The 18,100-nt window shown below is 31.2% G+C and overlaps 1 protein-coding gene across 3 annotated transcripts in view; it reads left to right on the forward strand.

Annotated features, from left to right (window-relative positions):
- The window catches only part of LOC132756349 (protein still life, isoform SIF type 1-like), an 85,120-nt gene that overhangs the window by 16,583 nt on the left and 50,437 nt on the right, over nt 1-18,100 (forward strand). For all 3 annotated transcript variants that reach the window (XM_060747401.1, XM_060747402.1, XM_060747403.1), the window contains exons 4-5: nt 2,983-3,048; nt 3,763-4,885. In XM_060747401.1, coding sequence (XP_060603384.1) covers nt 2,983-3,048; nt 3,763-4,885 — 1,189 coding nt within the window. The remainder of the gene's footprint in view (nt 1-2,982; nt 3,049-3,762; nt 4,886-18,100) is intronic.

Consider the following 18,100-nt stretch of genomic DNA (forward strand, 5'->3'; position numbering starts at 1 on the left):
TTCCGGCATTGGTAAAACTAACGGAAATGCCAGTCTGATATGCAAAAAAGGACACTTTGTCCTCAAAATGGAGGGTTAATGGTAGCAAAGTCTATGTCATGTGACTAATTTAATATGACAATTTAAATTTGTAACCTGTCATGCTGAACTTGTGTAATGGATCTCCTATCCATTCAAAAGTTTAAGTGATTTCAATATCAAAAAATTAGCTACCACGACACTTGCCTGGCTTTACACTGGTAGGTAAGCCTAATCCTTTTTTGGTTCCAAGAGATTAGAAATATAAAGTGAGTTACTGTATTCTTTGAGTACGGACAAAATTCAGAAAGAAGTACTTGTAAACTGACCAAGGATGTTTAAAAGAAAAAAAAAGCTCACAATGTTCTGCTCTATTTTGTCAGGTTTTCATTATGTTTTACTAGCATGCTTTAATAACTTGTGTTTTTTTCCTCCATTCAATTGAGTTTTAAATGTTATTAATTTCAATTCTCTTCCAATTGCAAAGGAGAAACTTTTAAGTAGAAATTTTAGAAGCAAAGTGCCTAGTTCTAAATTAATATGATTTGATAGGAAAATATTCCGTAGGCAGCAATCTGCAGCTATTGTACAGTGCTTCAGGTTATTCAATTTATATGTAAAAACACACTTTGCAATGCATTCTCCTGTCTCAATGGAACATTTCAAGATGTTATCTTAAAAGGTGGTATTGTCAGAATTTCAAACATACTTTAACATTATATTCTTGTATAAAAACTATGCAAGCAACTATACAGTTATTGAGAAGAATACATGATGAATGGATAAAATCATGCAAGCATAATTATGCCTTTGGTGCTTATTTTTACATATGCTCGACTCAGGAGGCCATGTAAAAATTGCGGACTGCAATGACGGCCCTGGTAATTTCATAATCAAAACATAACTGTCCAATATCATCACACTTACACATGAAAATCGTGACAAAACCATTATCTATATACCAAAACAGATAATAAAGCATGAAATTACGGATTAAGACTTATACTTTATTGCAAGTATAGGGCAAATGCACTTTTTTTCGTGCATTAACATCTGCAAAAACCCTCAAACTTTGTTTTATCCTGCGCCATGTAAGGCTCTGGCTTTAATTGCACAAAATGGTTCTAAAGATGTTAATGCATGGAACAAGGTGCATGTACCTTCTTTTGATCAAAGTCATATGAATGCTTTGAAAACAATGCAAACTTTTTTTAAATGCAGAAATCTGTATTTTAAATAACTAGTATACTGTGCAACACTATAAAGGGATACTACTCTGATATCCATTGCTAAAGTACAAGATTATCGAGGTTAATTCCCTTGAATTCTTGTCCAGCTACTCTTTTCTTTATGAAATGATAATTATATACACCATGGTTTCCTAGATGCGTCAACATTCAATGTCATACACAAGAGGTTCCTGGTTGTGTTTGAGTCCATGTCATACAATAAAGGCGATTTTATAAATGCTACTACAAGTATTACAGAATATGTTCTTGGATTGAGCATTTTGGTGTCAATGCAATTTGACCTTGTCACAAGTTCTATGAGTGTATTGTACATTATCTACAATCATATCTGTTTAACGTAGATTAATTTAAATGCCCGTTAGCTTCATTAAGCATGAAATACTTTTTGATGCTTTTCTCTGATTTAAAATGCAAGAAAGGAAATTTGAAAAAACAAAACAGTACACATGTATTTTTTTACATATCTATGTACAAACAAGTATATTATTAGATAAGTTGTGGTTAAGGAATCTGTGTCTCAACCCAGGGATCTTGGGTTCGAGCCTATTTAGGACATGACCTTGGTTCTTTACATGACGCCAGCTCTTGTTAGGTAAATAAAGGGGACTCAAGAGTGATTCAAATAAACTTCAACGTTTCATCACAATTGAATTAATTGAAATAAAATTTGGATATATATTTAAACTAAATGTTAAGTATTTAATCAGCTCTGAATCAAAATGCATTATTGATTTTCTTCATAACTTGGTTTATTGACAATAGAAATAATGTATTGAGAAATTTGAAGAACTTTTTCTTCTTTTTTTACATGTTTATAGTTTTTATTTGTCATCTAATCAATGTAAGCATAAACATAAAAGAGAAATTGTTTTCATTGTCGAACAGAAATCAGACGGCCATTCTAAAAATATGCAGGGGAGACGCTAAATTACAATAATGTACGTCTTAACCTGGGTGATAAAAATCTTGATCCTTTATAATTGTATTTGCTTTTTTCGTGCAGATTTTACTCCAGTCTTTACGCTTCATTGGGCGATTTTACAAATTACCATACAGTAACCGAAGTGGTCGTGCATAGGAAATAAATGGATGTTTTGTTATTTTGTTTTCACCCTCTTTTAGTATTAAGTAAATATTTTACAAGAGGGTGATAGCGGAAATGACCGAAGTGGATTTATGTTAAAGTATTTATTTTTTGAAGGGTTTTAACTAAATATTTCTTTATTTTTATAATGGATTTGGAAGATTTTTTTTTTTGGAATAGGAAAATAGTGTTGTTTTTGTCCATGGTAGATTGGAAAAAAAAACTAACTTCAACAGAAATCAATGGATTATTTATATGACTGGACGTTTTAAGACTTCATGTGAAAATGAATTATTTTGGCTACATTTTTTTTTAAAGATATAAACAATTGTGGTCACATTATTGCTCATGTTGTGGTCTGTGAAATTTTTATAATATTTAAATTGCTTTGTTTTGAATGTACTTGAACTTTAGAATTTTATACTGTAAGCATTTGATTAAATTGCATCTGTATTTTGTACTCTTTGCAGTTATGATTATGACTTCATTTGTGTATGTTGAAATACTGGTTTTTTGCTAACTTGCCCAATTGAAGGCAAGAAACTTGGTGTTTGCCAGTCTTTGGACTGTGTTCTATTTCTTTGAGTTTGAAGTATTGGTTGATTAATCATGGACTATTTTATTTTTCAGTTGACCAGTCAGAAATATGCAAGGAAAGCCTCCTCAGCTAATTCATTGAGACTCAGTCCACCAAAGGTAAGTTAAAATACAATATATTTGATTACATTATTAAAGATGTATAAAGCTACAATTGAAAATCTAGTGAAATATTTGTTATAAAGTTTATAGAAGGTTAGTCTATAATTGTTGCTTTCATAATCTAAAAGTCTGTTCTCAGAAGAGTTGCGACATTGGTTGTCTATGTTATTTTAAAGACAGATTTAAATTTTTTGAACATGAACAGAATAAAATGTTTCGGAACAAATTATTATGCTGCTTATTTTAAGTTTTAAAATCAATCATATTTCTTTCATACAGGTATTTTCCGAAATTCAAACAATAATTTTTTAAACTGCAGACAGCAAATATATAGCTTCATACATTTTAAAGCATTAGCTAGCAGAAGAATTGTCTGCCCCATGTACTTCTTCCTTCAAAGCTTGTAGGAAATCTGCATCCTTAGCTTGATAGGGAGAGCATCAAATTTATAATCCAGGGGCCACTCAGGCAGGGCAAAATTTCTGTTGATCTTTGATCTTTGATATGAGTTCATTTATCTTTGATATGATATTTTTTCATTTTATATGCTATGTGTTACGATCTTTATAAGATATTTATATTTGAACATTGTTAGGGCTTTTGGATCTCAATATTATTGAGATTTATGGTGTCTGACATAAAGAAATATAGAATTTCATAGAAATTCAACCTATTTGGAAAAGTGCATAATGTCATCATATTATCTTTCAGGGTAAAGGTAAACCTAGCGTGTCATCACCTAACTCTCCGATACACGATCCCCGTCGGGTCATCTCTACTCCTTATGACTTGAATCAGGTTGAGCCATGTGAGTGTATTACACCATCAACGGAACGTGAAGCATTTTCTCGTGACAATAAAGCTGCTACGATACCTAGAACACAGACTGAATCAGGGGCAGATAATCAGAAATTTCAACCGCGGGGAATTCTTAAACCATCGTCTGGTTCCTCTGGGCCAGTGTATGAATCTATTAACAATTGCCGACAATCAGTGAATAATTTAGAGCAAGGCGGCCATGTTTACCAAGGTCCCAGATCTGCGTCTGCTGGACCGCTGACTTATAGTGATAGTGTAGATCAATCTGGGTCAAACTCCGGTGCATTTTCAAGATACGGGAAATCTCCTGTCAGAACATGTGAAAATATACGTGTCGAAACAGCTTTTGTAGGTAATTTCGAAAGTTCATGTGATTTGGACCAAACATCTGGTAGGAAAAGTGTTACTATAGCAACTAAACATGAAGAGAAAGAAATAGAACAAGATCCACCGACACCTGTTGATAATGAAAATCAAAGTATTGTTGTGCACAAGGATTGTATACGTATTTTAGCTCCGCAACCTCACAAGTTATTACCAGATTCCCCTAGAAGTAGCTCACATAATTCAGAATCCCCAGAATGGCCTTCACCCCCTGAACCTTTGACCCCTCAAACCCCACAGACACCAACTTATAATCTTGAATTTGATAGTGACTCTATAAAGAGAATGTTAGAGAATTTACCGTTGTCTCCAGAAACAGATTCAATGGCAGGAAGTATTCATGAGCACGATCAAGGCTTTCATGAAGACTCATTATGTTCTGGTTTGAAGGATCAAAACCAGGGTTGTAAAGGCAAAGTAGGGGCAAATGGAACACAGTGTAGTACAACAAAATGTGATAATCGTCCTAATCAGTTAGGCAGTCCACAACTGTTAGATTGTGAAATTGCTAAAAGATGTGTTAGAGACAGCTTTGGTAGAGATTCGAACCCAGACAGTGGATTTGGCGGCATGCCAAGTGATGTAGCGGTGTCACTGTCATCTGGTGAGACAGCTAGTATACAGAGTACAGGTAATAATTAATGCGTGCAAAATTAATATAGAAATATCTAAGCCCTTACTTGGCTACATTTGTTAACCCAGGTCTTGCTGACTTTGTAAAACGTTGAAGTTTAAGGGATCTCAATATCAAAATACAAATATTGAGCTACCAACAGTATAGAGCCTGGTCAGATTGCGTATAAGACATGGGTTACATTTATAGTGGAGATAAAGGGAAATAACAATGTTTTGTAAGAATCTTGTTTAATTGTGCAGTTCAGTTTCTTGAATAATTTCTAAGATCAATCGATGGTTGTCTCAAGATGTCGTTGTTGTTGGTTTTTTTCTTTTAATTTTTGTTCAATGACTTGAAACATTAAATGTAATTTATTATGTGCCAGTGGGTTGTGAACTTAGAATGTATTGAATTTTACATTAAAAAATGAATTTTATTGTAGAATATTGAATTTTACATTAAAAAATGAATTTCATTGTTAAATATTGAATTTTACGATAAAAAAAATGAATTCTATTGTAGAATATTAAATTTTACATTTAAAAAATTGAATTTTATTGTAGAACATTGATTTATTTGTTTGATATTATTGTTTGTACTGTTCTTTATGGACAATTAACTGTTAGAAATATTGCCTAAATAATGAAGCACAGATTGTAAGATGGACTTGTCCATTTAAAATATTTTTGCTTGGAAAGGATTAATTAATATTGGGGGAAAAGCTATATATCTGTAGCCTGTAGTCATGTTACATCTTTCCTAATAATAGTAAAATCTTTCCGTCAGAGAGCAAAATTAATTCTTGGCATGAAGAATTTTCATGAATATATTTTTAATTAGTTTCTTAGAAATATGACATTTTCTTATACAATAATGTCAATTAGATATATGAGACATTTTGATGAAAAGGCAAATAAATTTGATACTTAATTATCAGTAATCTTAGATACTAAATATAGACATACATGTAGTAGAAACTGTTAATAATATACGCCCAGAATCTGTACAGGAAAGGGTAGTACTACAAAATAATTATTATTTTTCATTGGGAACTTATTTTTGTGGTATTCATGGGTAGGTCAATCGTGCTGTAAGATTATTTTGCATAACATTATTTACATTTTACCTTTTGGAAAAATAAACAGTCCACAAATTAAAGAACCCACGAAAACGTTCTTTTTGACAAAAGCATGAAATTTCTTGCCCATGAAATTTAGTGAATTCACACCACGATATGACTGTTGATGGGAATATAGATTTGTGTGTGTACATAAGTTACTGGAACAAGATACTGTAATTGTGTGTAATAACTGTAATTGCCTCCAGAAATGGTAGTTTTCCCCCAGAAAACTGATATTGCCTTGAAAAACTCAAATAATTTACAGAAATTGTAATAGTCCCCATGCAGAAACTGAAAAAGAATGACAGAAACTGCAATTGCCAACTAAACCAACCTTTCCTCCAGAAACAGTTATTGGCTTCAGAAACTTTTAAATTACAGAAACTATTGTTGCCACCAGAAACTCATTTTGTTTCCAATAACAGTAATTTCCTTTTTAAACTGTAATTACCCCGAAAGAAATGTAATATGTTACAGAAACTGTAATTGGCTGAAGAAACTGTTATTTTCCTCAAGAAACAGTTTTTGCTTTCAGAAACTCTTAATAGTTTACAGAAACTGTAATTGCATATAGAAATATAGAAACTGTATTTGTCTCAAGTTAGGCAATTATCTCCAAAAACTTGGAAACATCAACAACAACAAAACATTTATTATCTGTAGAAAAGTAATACACATACAAACATTTTATTTGTTTTCATAAACCAATTTATTTGTTACTAGGAACTGTTGCCATCTAAGAAACTGTGAAACAATCCTAAAAAACTAATAAAAGTGATGTAGAGACTTCATATATTTATTTTGTATTAGGAAAAATAGACATTTTATGATTTTTAAGGCCAGTCAAAAATACTTTGCCAAGCTATATACCAGATGTAGTAACTGTCTCATTAAATGAATTTAAAGGCCCATTATGCCTTAGAAATTCAATAATTTTTATTTCTCAAAAACGTTCTATCTATGGTATCTAGTTATAGTTTCCAAACAAATACTCATTTGTCATATATATAAACTGTCTTTTGCTTATTTTGCTCTATTTGCAAATACTATATTTAGTAAATTAATATGAATTTTGTATGGAAGTCAAAATACTACTTTTGTTTACATTTTGCAACCTTAAAGACACATCACTGCATGTTCAGAGCTATTTTTTTCTTTTCAATTGTTGAATATCTAACATGCTTTTAATACAGTATTAAAACATAATCAAACACAGGTTTGGCATTTATAATAAATAAAAAACTCATAGATTTCTGAGGCATAATGCACCTTTAACTTTGTCATATCTTATATGCTAATAGTAATAAATGGTTTGTTTCATGATTGGAGTAGCTGAGAGTCTTGTTGGCAGTCTTTTGTTAACCTTACTAGTGACTACGTCATGCCCTAGCTCTTTGCAGAAGTCATTTTGTCATGCTGATTATTATTGTTGATGGCAGAAATATTGTTTATAGTAAATTTATTTATGTAACAAGTTTATTTTTATCAGCAGGAAAATATTGATCAAGATATATGCCAGTTTTGAGGACATTATTTGAGAACTGAGATTTGTCACAAACAGGTTTTTAGGCCAGGCTGATAATACATATAGAAGTTGTCATGGTTATTTCAATACAATATTACATGTACATTGTATATACACTGTATATGACTCTATGTATGTACCTTTTCTATAATAATGTATGGTTGACTATATAGTAAGAAAATATGGAATTATTGAAACTGGTCAAATAAAATTTGATGGGTATCAAACCTTAGCATCCAATGTGACTTGTACAGACCAAGACGACCCGGCACATCTATACCGTCTGCTCTTAGTCTGCATTTGTCACTATTCAGTCAGTACTTTGAAATTTACCTAAAATTGGTAAATGGTTTAGTCCAGGTTGGAAGATGGACAATTCTATTTAAGATTTTTGGTGTGGTAGGGTCGAAAGGTCATAGTTTGCAGTGCATATGGCTATAGGAAAGCAGTGTGCCTGTAAATTGTTATTGTTTTGAAAGATGATTTGCTTTTATATAGACTGAAGGTAATCAGGAATTAAACGTAGCAGTCATTTGTGGCAACACATGTTGCATGAAATCATACTTTCTTGTTTTCCATCGGTTGCTAGATATTTACTTTATAGGTTTATAGACTCTTTATAGATTTTCATCTCTGAGCAACTGTATGAGCTAGATTTTCTGCCTGTATGCATTACGTCTGCTGCGCAGGGAAAAAACTGAGTGTGATCTTATGATACGTGAGCATTGACTACAAATAACCGAGGATTACTCTTACTGGCAGTGAATTATTCCTATAATTTCGAGGAGAAAACAATAGCTCACACTGGCTAATGAGATTAGAGATTAAATCAACATTCGGACATTTTCTTTTATGTGAATGTTATTGGATTAGAGATTATTCAGGATTTAGCAGTGGGGGAGAGAGAAATTAATGTCATTGACCATGGATTTGTTACCTCAGACACACTAACTTTCACTGGTTCCTGTATTTTTGTAGTGAATCAATTCTGGCCATCAGTGTTGTAGTCTAAATATGTTCTTAACTGGTCTTTTCTGTTTTTACTTTTAATCAATCAATTTGGTAGTGTTCTGGTTTGGTTTAGAAGCTATTGGGTAGTAAAGTGTGATTTGAAAATGCCGCTCTCTTTTCCCAGGCAATAAAAACACTGGAAAAACAGGAGTTTGTAATTTAATTTGATTTGATTTTGTTGTACAGATTTCTGCTTCTATTCAGTGGAGGTTATCTGTGTGTCAGTGAAAAGTGAATTGCCTGTATAGGAATTAAGATAAGATTTGGATGTAATACTCAAGTTATTAAATGTTAATATCAGAGATTAAGATAAAATATTGGATTTAATCTTAGAGAAGGTAGAGATAATGTTTAAGGAGGCTTTGTGATGATTGATCTGATTATTTGCTATCGGAATTCAGGACTTCTTTAAAATAATGTGAAACTTTCTCCATTTGGGCTGTAAAATCTCTGATTTTTGTGGGCATTTAAATTAACGGTTTTGGCACGGATTTTAGTCATTTTTTAGGGATTTTTGCACACAAAAAATATGTGTGTAAGAATAAAAATGTGAGCAGGTTTTTCTTATATAGTGTACAAAATGTTGGTGTTTCTACCTAACTACCCTGCCATGTCTGAATCATCTGGGGTTTTCTTCAGTATAGAAATATTGTTGAAAAGTTCTCTGAACTTAGATTTGCAGCACAAGTTTCAAAAGTCACTCACTGTCACTTGTCCCTTATTGCTTATGAATTGGCTGAGAGCTTGTTAACAGAAGTTCAGTGGTTCCTCTGTGCATAAAATAGATAGTCCTTTGATAGGCTATTGAGGTCTCCCTCCACCAGGAAATGATGATTTGTACAGTGTTGTTATGACCCCCTTTTACTATTAAAAAAAATAATTATAAAATCATTAATTAAATATAATTGTTTATGTATTTAAGGTGATATCAGAAATTTATAAATGTATTCAGAGACTTGTATTTTAATAACAATGTAATGTTGATTAAATATGATGATATAAAATAATTAGTAAAACTCTTGCCAAGTTATGTAATATATTCAGTAATTAAATGCTCGCCATTAATTTGATAGGGAGGGGTATTGTAGAAAATTAATGTTATAGTTAATGTTGCTCCATGTTCATTCTTGTAAAACAAGACTTAATGAAATTGCATGTACTTTAAGGAGTATAAAAACACTACAGATGTTATCCCCATGGGAAGAAAGTGTTGCCAAAATTTTTGGACCTTGAGGGAATGTGTCATGTACGGAAAATGTACGGAAAAAGGATTACAGCAAGATTTGTTGTTGTGGTGATGAATTGATATGAATGTAAAAACTTGTAGTTATAATGATAGTGATGAAATAGATTGTGTCGTAAAAAACAGTTGTAGAATATAACGAGCAGATTAATAATAAGTACAATTGAGTAGCAACAGTATAAATAGGTTTTGTGCAAAACTATCTAGGGACTCTTGAAAGTATTGAAGTTTTTTAAGACATGGACGGACTGGAATTTTTTTTCTAGATTTGTAGTGCCATTTGATGAAGTTCTTCTTCATTGTGAGCAAAATCTCATTAAACATTAAAAAAAATTTGCTTTTACTCAGTTTATCTAGAATAAGAATTTTTATTGTGCAAAATGACACAACAACGAAATGCCTATTTAATATTAAAATGCTTTTAAATCAAATTGGGCTTACAATTACAATATAAAAATTTGATGTCCAATTTAATTCTTAGTATATTTCTTTGTTATCGTAATTAGCCCAACAAATTTTGTGCCAGGGCTTTTTGTTATATAGACGATGGTCACTCCCTTCGGTAAAGATCGATATCTATGGTATATATCTGTTTGTAAATTTGGTCAGTTTTGCAGTCGAAATATTAAAACTATGTTAATGTTTGCAGATTTTTTTTTCTTTTAAGTGTCCCACTTGATCTAATTGTAATGAATTTATGTATTTTAGGCTTTTTGACCTCATTGGTCTCTGAGGTTCTTTAAAGTATAATGATCTAGAATATAAAAATGCAATTGTTTAATGTACCAAGATCTGAAAGTGTTCTTGAGTAGTATTATTATACTTTTACCTATGTATTTCAAGGATAATTACCACAAACATTACTATAAATTAAGGTTGTACTAATAATTTATTTGTACCACAATTACTTCACGTCATCTCAGGAAAAATAGCATGATATCAATATAGCGGTGATACCAGCTGCGGTTAAATTCCATTTAGCCCCATATTATGAGGTATATTGAATATTTGATTACCAAAAAAATGGAATATTCTATTGATTTAATCAGATGGGCGATGTTGCGACAATTTAATATGAGGGTTTTATTGCAGTATTATGAAAAATATAGTGTTGCTTTAAAACTTAAATCTTGCTATCAAGTTGGAAGTCAGTTATATAGTCTGTAATAGATAATGGTATGCATGTTTTGTGCTGACAGGGGGAGGGGGCGGGGGGTCCAATTTTCTGCAGAAAACGAGGTTGCAAGTTGCATCCATTGGCATTGCTTATGTGTGTTCTATCATGAATGTTGGGAAAGTGTTCCAAGTTCATATTTGACCTAGCTGGAATGCTTTTGTAAGTTAACATTGAAATTTTAACAAAATGCCAAGTATAAGTATTAATACACTTAACAAATTTTAACAAATAAGCTATGGCCAACTAGTTTATTAATTACTACTTGATTTAAAAAATGATAATAGCCTTCTAGTAAAGGTAAACATCCTCTTACTAGCTTATGTGATAATGTTTGCTTACTGAATCTTATATAATGTTATTTTTATTTTAAGATTATAAGATTAAAGTTCTAATTTGTTTCACTGTTAAAGTACCAGCTAATTGACTATTATAACCACCTGAGCTAGCTGAGTTTACTGCCTTCTAAACCTGCCTTCACATTCTTGAGGTCTTCAACCTGCAAACAATATTGTTGGCTTTTCAATTTTAATATTTTTGACACCATAATCTGTTTCACTACTTTTGGATAGTTTCAAATTCCAAGCATGCAAGTTTTATAATGGTGCAAAGTCATTGGTATAATGAGGCTTAAGATGATAATGTCATCATCTGTACAAACCTTATACTAACTTACATGAGAAAAGTAGATTCTTCCCTGAATGTTACAAGAATGTCAGCTTGTGACAGGGAGAAGTCTTAACATGTACCTAATACTATTCAGACTACCAAGATGGCTAAGATAATGTAAGGCTGAAGGTTTTATTCAGGTGACACTAATAGTTTGTGTCTGAAGAGGCACCTTAGGTCATCCTCCACAAGTAAGAAGTGGAGAATCACTTCTGACCTCAAATACAGTGTTGGCTTTATGAAGTCTAATTCCAGTCAGCCCCCCAAAAAATAATGTACATTAGTGTATATGATGCAGAGCCCCTTCATCTCCTTATTAATACAATATTTGATCATCTTTTTACTCAAGGGAATCCCTGAGCAAGGGAATCTTCAAGCATGATTATATCCATACATGCAGGAAGTATCTGAGTTAATATGTCTCAATAAATTAATACAGTGTTTCTAATCAATGACAGATGTTCCATGCAAAACTTAATTTGAACAAATGCATGGCCTGTGTTTGATTATTTTCCTGCTAACTGTTGATTTATGCATGACACTAGAACTGTGATAATTTAATATGTTTCTTCCCTGGTCTGGACTTGTCCTGATAATAGTTTCCTAAATGAATAAATTGTCTTGTCCTGGAAACATAGTGTCAACTCTGAAGCACAGAAATGTATACAGAGCATAGGATTTAATGAAAATGTCTGTGTCATTGTTAATTTACAAAGAGCTGGATGCAAGTCTCTTAAAAGTTGATTTGTTGGTGTGGCTGTATGTGCATCCTTCTTTTCTGGCACAAAAAAAGTAAAATTACACTAGGCAAAAGTAGCATTTCACTTTTATGAGAATGGATCTGAACATAATCATGGTCATGCTTTTTGAAGCACAAAGGGTCTGCACAACTTTCTCTAAGAAATGAATTAAAACTTGAAACGCTAGTTCCTATTTAGGTCTGGCCAATGAGACTTAAAATGTACTATAAGCTATGACAATATGTTAAGAGCCTGTAAGAGATTTTGTGCTAGCTTCATTGGTTGTTCTTTCTTAAACTGCGTCTTAACCCCCCTTGAATTTCTGTAACTGACTAAAAATATCTGTCATTTAATTTTTCATTTTTCAATTTGTTGGGAAGTTGGTTCAATGAAGTACTAGTGAATGAGCAGCCATCAGAATACATACTTAGTGTCAGTAAAAAAATTGCACAGATGTGCAGCAATGTGCAGCATGCTGGTAGCAAACCCCTGTATAATTATTGCAACTATCGGTTAAAGGGTTAATTAACTGACAGTAATCATTTTCTCGATCACTTTAGAGGGCAAAGGTTAAAAATTGAAGGCTTGAATTGACATTTTGGACAACTTGGTTTTTCTTCTTAATGCTTGTCAGTTACTTGACTTTTAGATAATTGGAAAACTCAATTACTGACCAGGGTTGATTACAATTAAAAGAATATCATTAAGTGGTACAAGATACATATAATTGCTGTTGATGTTTAGAAGGTAGTCGAAAAAAAAAATCCCATTTATTATTTCGGAATTTTGTTATAACTTGTGAGTAACAAATCGAACATATGTGCAATCTTATTGTGCAAATTGTTTTTGTTTATTCTTTTACCTGTTTTCATTGTAAGATTAAGGGTATTATGTGAATTTAATTCAAATTCTTGCAGTAAAATGTAGGGTACGATATATCATAACACTGACAGATGCTGTTTTATGATAGTATGTTGTAATATAGAATGTATTTACGTATATTTTGTATATCTTCACTCCGCCTTTGCGTCTGCTGATTAAGATTAAAGAGATGATGTCAAAATGGAAACAGCAAAAAAATATAAGAATAAAATTCTGTTTGGTTTTTTGTTTTCTTTAACTTCTGCAGCAGCAGGATAACAGTAATAGAGAGATGCTACCTAACAGATGAATATTGTTGCTTGTTCATGTTAAAATATACACTTTGAAATCACTTATCAAAGGCCTTAAAGTATAAAATTTGGTCATTATGTTTTGAATGTTTAAGTGACTCCACTGAAGTTTTATGAGATGACCTGACTGGAAATATTTTTTTCAAGAAAAAAAAAAAGTTTTATTGTCATTTAAACCAGTTCTCTTGTAATTAGAGATTGAAGCAGAAACTGTTGATGAAAATCTCTATGATTTTGTTTCATAACTTTTAAATAGATAAAACAATGCTTTGATATGATCTTTTTTAAAAAAAATATATATATAATTAAGTTAGATCTAATTAACTAATTATAATAGTATATAAATATATTCATGCAGTTAATTAACTTAAAAAAAAAAAAAAAATTTTGTTCAACAAGAAAGGAATTTAAAAAGGAAATTTACCTACCCTCTACCTTTATTGTATTGACTTGAACATGTTGCTGTTGTAGGGGAAAAACATATTTTCAAGTCTGGCCTGAATGAAATAGTTTTCAACTTTGACTGAATCAAAGAAAACAAATACCACCTTGTTACCACTTAAAGCTGGGCTTTCACTTTAAATGGCTAGCTAGAATGGTAAAAATATTAATTCCCTGGGTATGTTAACGATTTTCCAGTGTTACGGGTACATCGACATATTTAGTTTTGCAACATTATCTGTTTTGTTAAAGAGGCTAACAATTATAATCCATTAATTTTCCTGTAACTTCTCTACAGTTTATTTGTTTAAAACTTTAACATTATCATTGATTTTGAATAGACAGAACCACAAATAAACATGTTATTCAATCGATTAGGTGTACTGGTGATTAGGTGCACGCAATGTTGACAAATGTTGAAAGGTATGCATGTGTACTTTGTTTTGATTACGATTTTACAATACTTCAAAAAAATATTGCATGTTTTATTCTGCTCCTTTGATCTGGATTGTTGCTGGGTTTTTGTAAATCTTGATTGACATGCAATATGTCGCGACTGGAAATCTTTAAAAAATCATGAAATTTCATTCTTTTAAACCTGTGACATTTCCTTTACATTGACAAAGTTTACAGACATCTTTGAATTTTATATACCTGTAATTTATGTTCTTTGGATATTTAGAATTGAAAGTTATAAATGGCAAATGAAATACATTTGTATAATAAGAATTGTCTAAATTGTGTACTTTATAGTTATAATGTCATTGAGTGTTTTAACATTTCAACATTTTGAAAACTTAAAATGCGATAATGTAATCTTGTTTTGAAATCTTGAATTGAAATTTATAAATAACTAATTTACAATACAGGAAGTTTAAATTATTTTTCAGTTTTTAAAATCTTATAATGACTGTTAAATATTTGTTGAAAACGTTTGCAGCATTCTTTTAAGATAATTTAGTTTCTAAAATATGTATTTAACTTACATAATTAAACCATGAAACTGAAACTAAATTACAATTCAATAGCCAATTATGTGTTATATGACATAACTATTTTTAGCTGAAGTATGAATACAATGTAAAAGCATGCACTCATAAACGTAATCTTAATTTATGGTTTAAAGGAGCTCCACCTAGGTCAAAAAGCCTAAAAACATCAAATTTGAATGTTTAACTGAGGTCAAGTGAAGCACTTAAAACTGAAAAATCTGCAAAGGATGATAAAGAAATATACTCAAATTGAATTGAAAACTGAATTTTTGTGTGATTCTTAGCCAGATTTGAAACGCTTTTGATTTTTGTGTCATTTTGTATTGTCTAAAAATAATTATTCTGAAAAAGAAGGTGAGGGAATAATCTGAAAATTTGCACACATGTTATTGTTCCATAACTTCATGAAATGGTACACAAATCTCAAAACAATATTTCCAGTTGAGACTTGTAGTCAAAAAAACCTCAGGCAAGGCCCTTTAATATTTCTATCTAAAAACCACAGTGAAGTCCCTTTAATAAGGAAAGCTATTGCAGATTGAGATAAAGCTTGTTGAATTTTGTCCTAAAACAATACATTTTGTATTTTAAAGGCTTATTGCAACAAATATTTTTCAAGTCCATGGAGTTAATTTATTTTAGCAGTGTCATACATGTGAACTCTCCCACTTTTAGCAGGAGACTCCCACTTTCTGCAGGGATATTTTCAAAGATTTTTCTTGAAATAAGGGGTATTTTCACAAATAAAGAAATCTCCCTATTTTTGATGTCATAACTTCCTTCTTTTTTTATTGCAAATTCTAAAATCTCCCTCTTTTTGAACAAAAATCTCCCACTTGATCATCGAAAAAAGTTCAAATGTATGCAGTACGTGTTGCAATGTAAAATAACTCTTGAAGTATTTTCATTCTAAATTTATAACCATATCTCTCTATATATAGTCTACTTCAGCATGTTTGTTTCTGATTGGTTAAATATTTGAGAGAATTTAAACATGTTTTGTAAATTTACAGCCTCTTATTTCCAAATACAGCTAGATTTTTCAATGTAATCTTTGTTCAAGCACAGTGAGTGTACAATAAGGAGCAATTTCCCTCCAAAAATATAAGAGCATCTTTCTATTTGAAATCGGGAAGCCATATATAGATTTATTTAATTTTACCCATGAAATATGGTGCTATATCAGTCAAATATATTTCATATTTTTTAAAAATAAATATAAAATATAAATATGAAAGTGGGCAGAGTCAAAACTCATATTTATTTTAAGGGACTTCTTTCAGCGTTTTGTTTGAAAAATCTGATAAATACAAAACAACTTTTTCTTGAATTTTGTTTTGAAAACTATCTAGCATGATAGAAAATGGTCTAACTAAGAAAATTAATCCGATCACCAATATCTTTAATTCAGTAATTAACGCTATACAGACGTTTAAAGAGTTGTTTACATGACGTCACAATGTAGCGCCAAACAGCGCGTGCTTACGCATAAATTACTGCGCGCTGTACAATCGCAGTTGGTAGCAAGCAAGGGGATTCGTTACCATTTTCTTTGATAATGAAATTAAATAAAAAGGATATTTTTTCGTTTTACGTGAAATATGGTATATATTTTCACGAAACATGATAAAATGCCACATATTTTCACTCGCCGTACCGGCTCGTGAAAATATGTGGCATTTTATCATGTTTCGTGAAAATATATTCCATATTTCACGCAAACGAAAAAATATCCTCTTAATCTTATGTAAAGCTGTAGTAACCTCCAGATGAGCCAAAAATATATCAATAAAATTATAGAAATGAAACTTTTAATAAAATTTTAAGAAAGGTAAAAGGTTTCAAGATTCAAGTAATAATTTACAATCATGTAACATGCGATTAAAGACTGATATTACAGTATTTATCATCATAATTTTATTGTGTGACTAATGCAGTAAGGGTTAGTTTTCATATTTTTTATTGCTTTTTGGTACAATTATTATTTGCTTGGATTGTAAGTGCTTCTTTGTTCACCTCAAAATATTTTCCCTTTAAATACATTTTCGTGAAAAAATTAGCATGAATCTGGAGGTGTGCGGCTTTAAGGTAAATCATTGAAACATGTCAAAAATCAACGATATTTTGACCGCTAACTTTTTATAATGGCAAATACTTGTAAATATAAACTCTTTATTTTTTTCTACAAAGCTAAACACCAGTTGTCCATTTATTTACAAAATATCTGTTTTTTTTACATGTCAATGTCTTTTGTCAATGTTTATACTTTTTATTGCCCACTGTCTTTATTTGGACAAACTATCCATAATTTCCGTACCCCAGATCAATGACAAGATAATAAGACGACTGGAAAAAACTTCCCGTATAGAGCTATTGTTAGAGGGGTAAATTGTCACTACCGTAGTATAGTTGAATCAGTTAGATCAGTAGGCGAGAAAAAAAACGTAGTTAACAGACAGGAGACAATAAATCATGCATTCAGTAAATACGGTAGTAATAATTATGTTAGACAGTCACTTTAATAGTCTCTGTGTAGAACGTCTTTAAAATATTACGAAATTTGTGGGATATTTTGCCGAATGATTACGTTTTATATATATTTTTTTAAGTGGGAGCGGATTTATTTCATTGGAATTTATAAATGAATGGATTAAAATCACACAGTCTGATAATTTCATTTGTAAACGGCAATGATAAACTTTTATGTGTTACAAAACGTAACGAAAAAGGTGCGAGATATGCTGACATCAATGTGAAAGTTACGATTCAAACTGCACGAGTGAGCCCTTTGATAAAGCAGATAGGAAATAAAACTAAATAACGCACATTTTTCAATGCAAGAAGGGAGAAAAGGATTTGCAAGTATTGATTAGGTAGAAATATTTGAATCGTTAATACAAAATAGTTTTGTATTCAGTGTAAACTGCAGCGTGAAACCATCTGGGGTATGTGAAAAAAACTGTGAGACATTTTTCACACGTTTTGGGAGCTTGACTTTATATAAGTAATGGCATTCTTATTCAATCTTTTATTGTATATTTAAGTGATTTAGCTACTTATTGTGTTGTACTGAGACCAAATAAAAACAAACTGTAAATTACGCAATAAAAACAAGGAATCAAGGCGTTTATTGTATGTATAAA

Source organism: Ruditapes philippinarum, unplaced genomic scaffold (assembly GCF_026571515.1).
Source record: "Ruditapes philippinarum isolate M1 unplaced genomic scaffold, ASM2657151v2 ctg1570_1_1_1_1, whole genome shotgun sequence".
In the NCBI taxonomy this organism is placed as follows: Eukaryota; Metazoa; Mollusca; class Bivalvia; order Venerida; family Veneridae; genus Ruditapes; species Ruditapes philippinarum.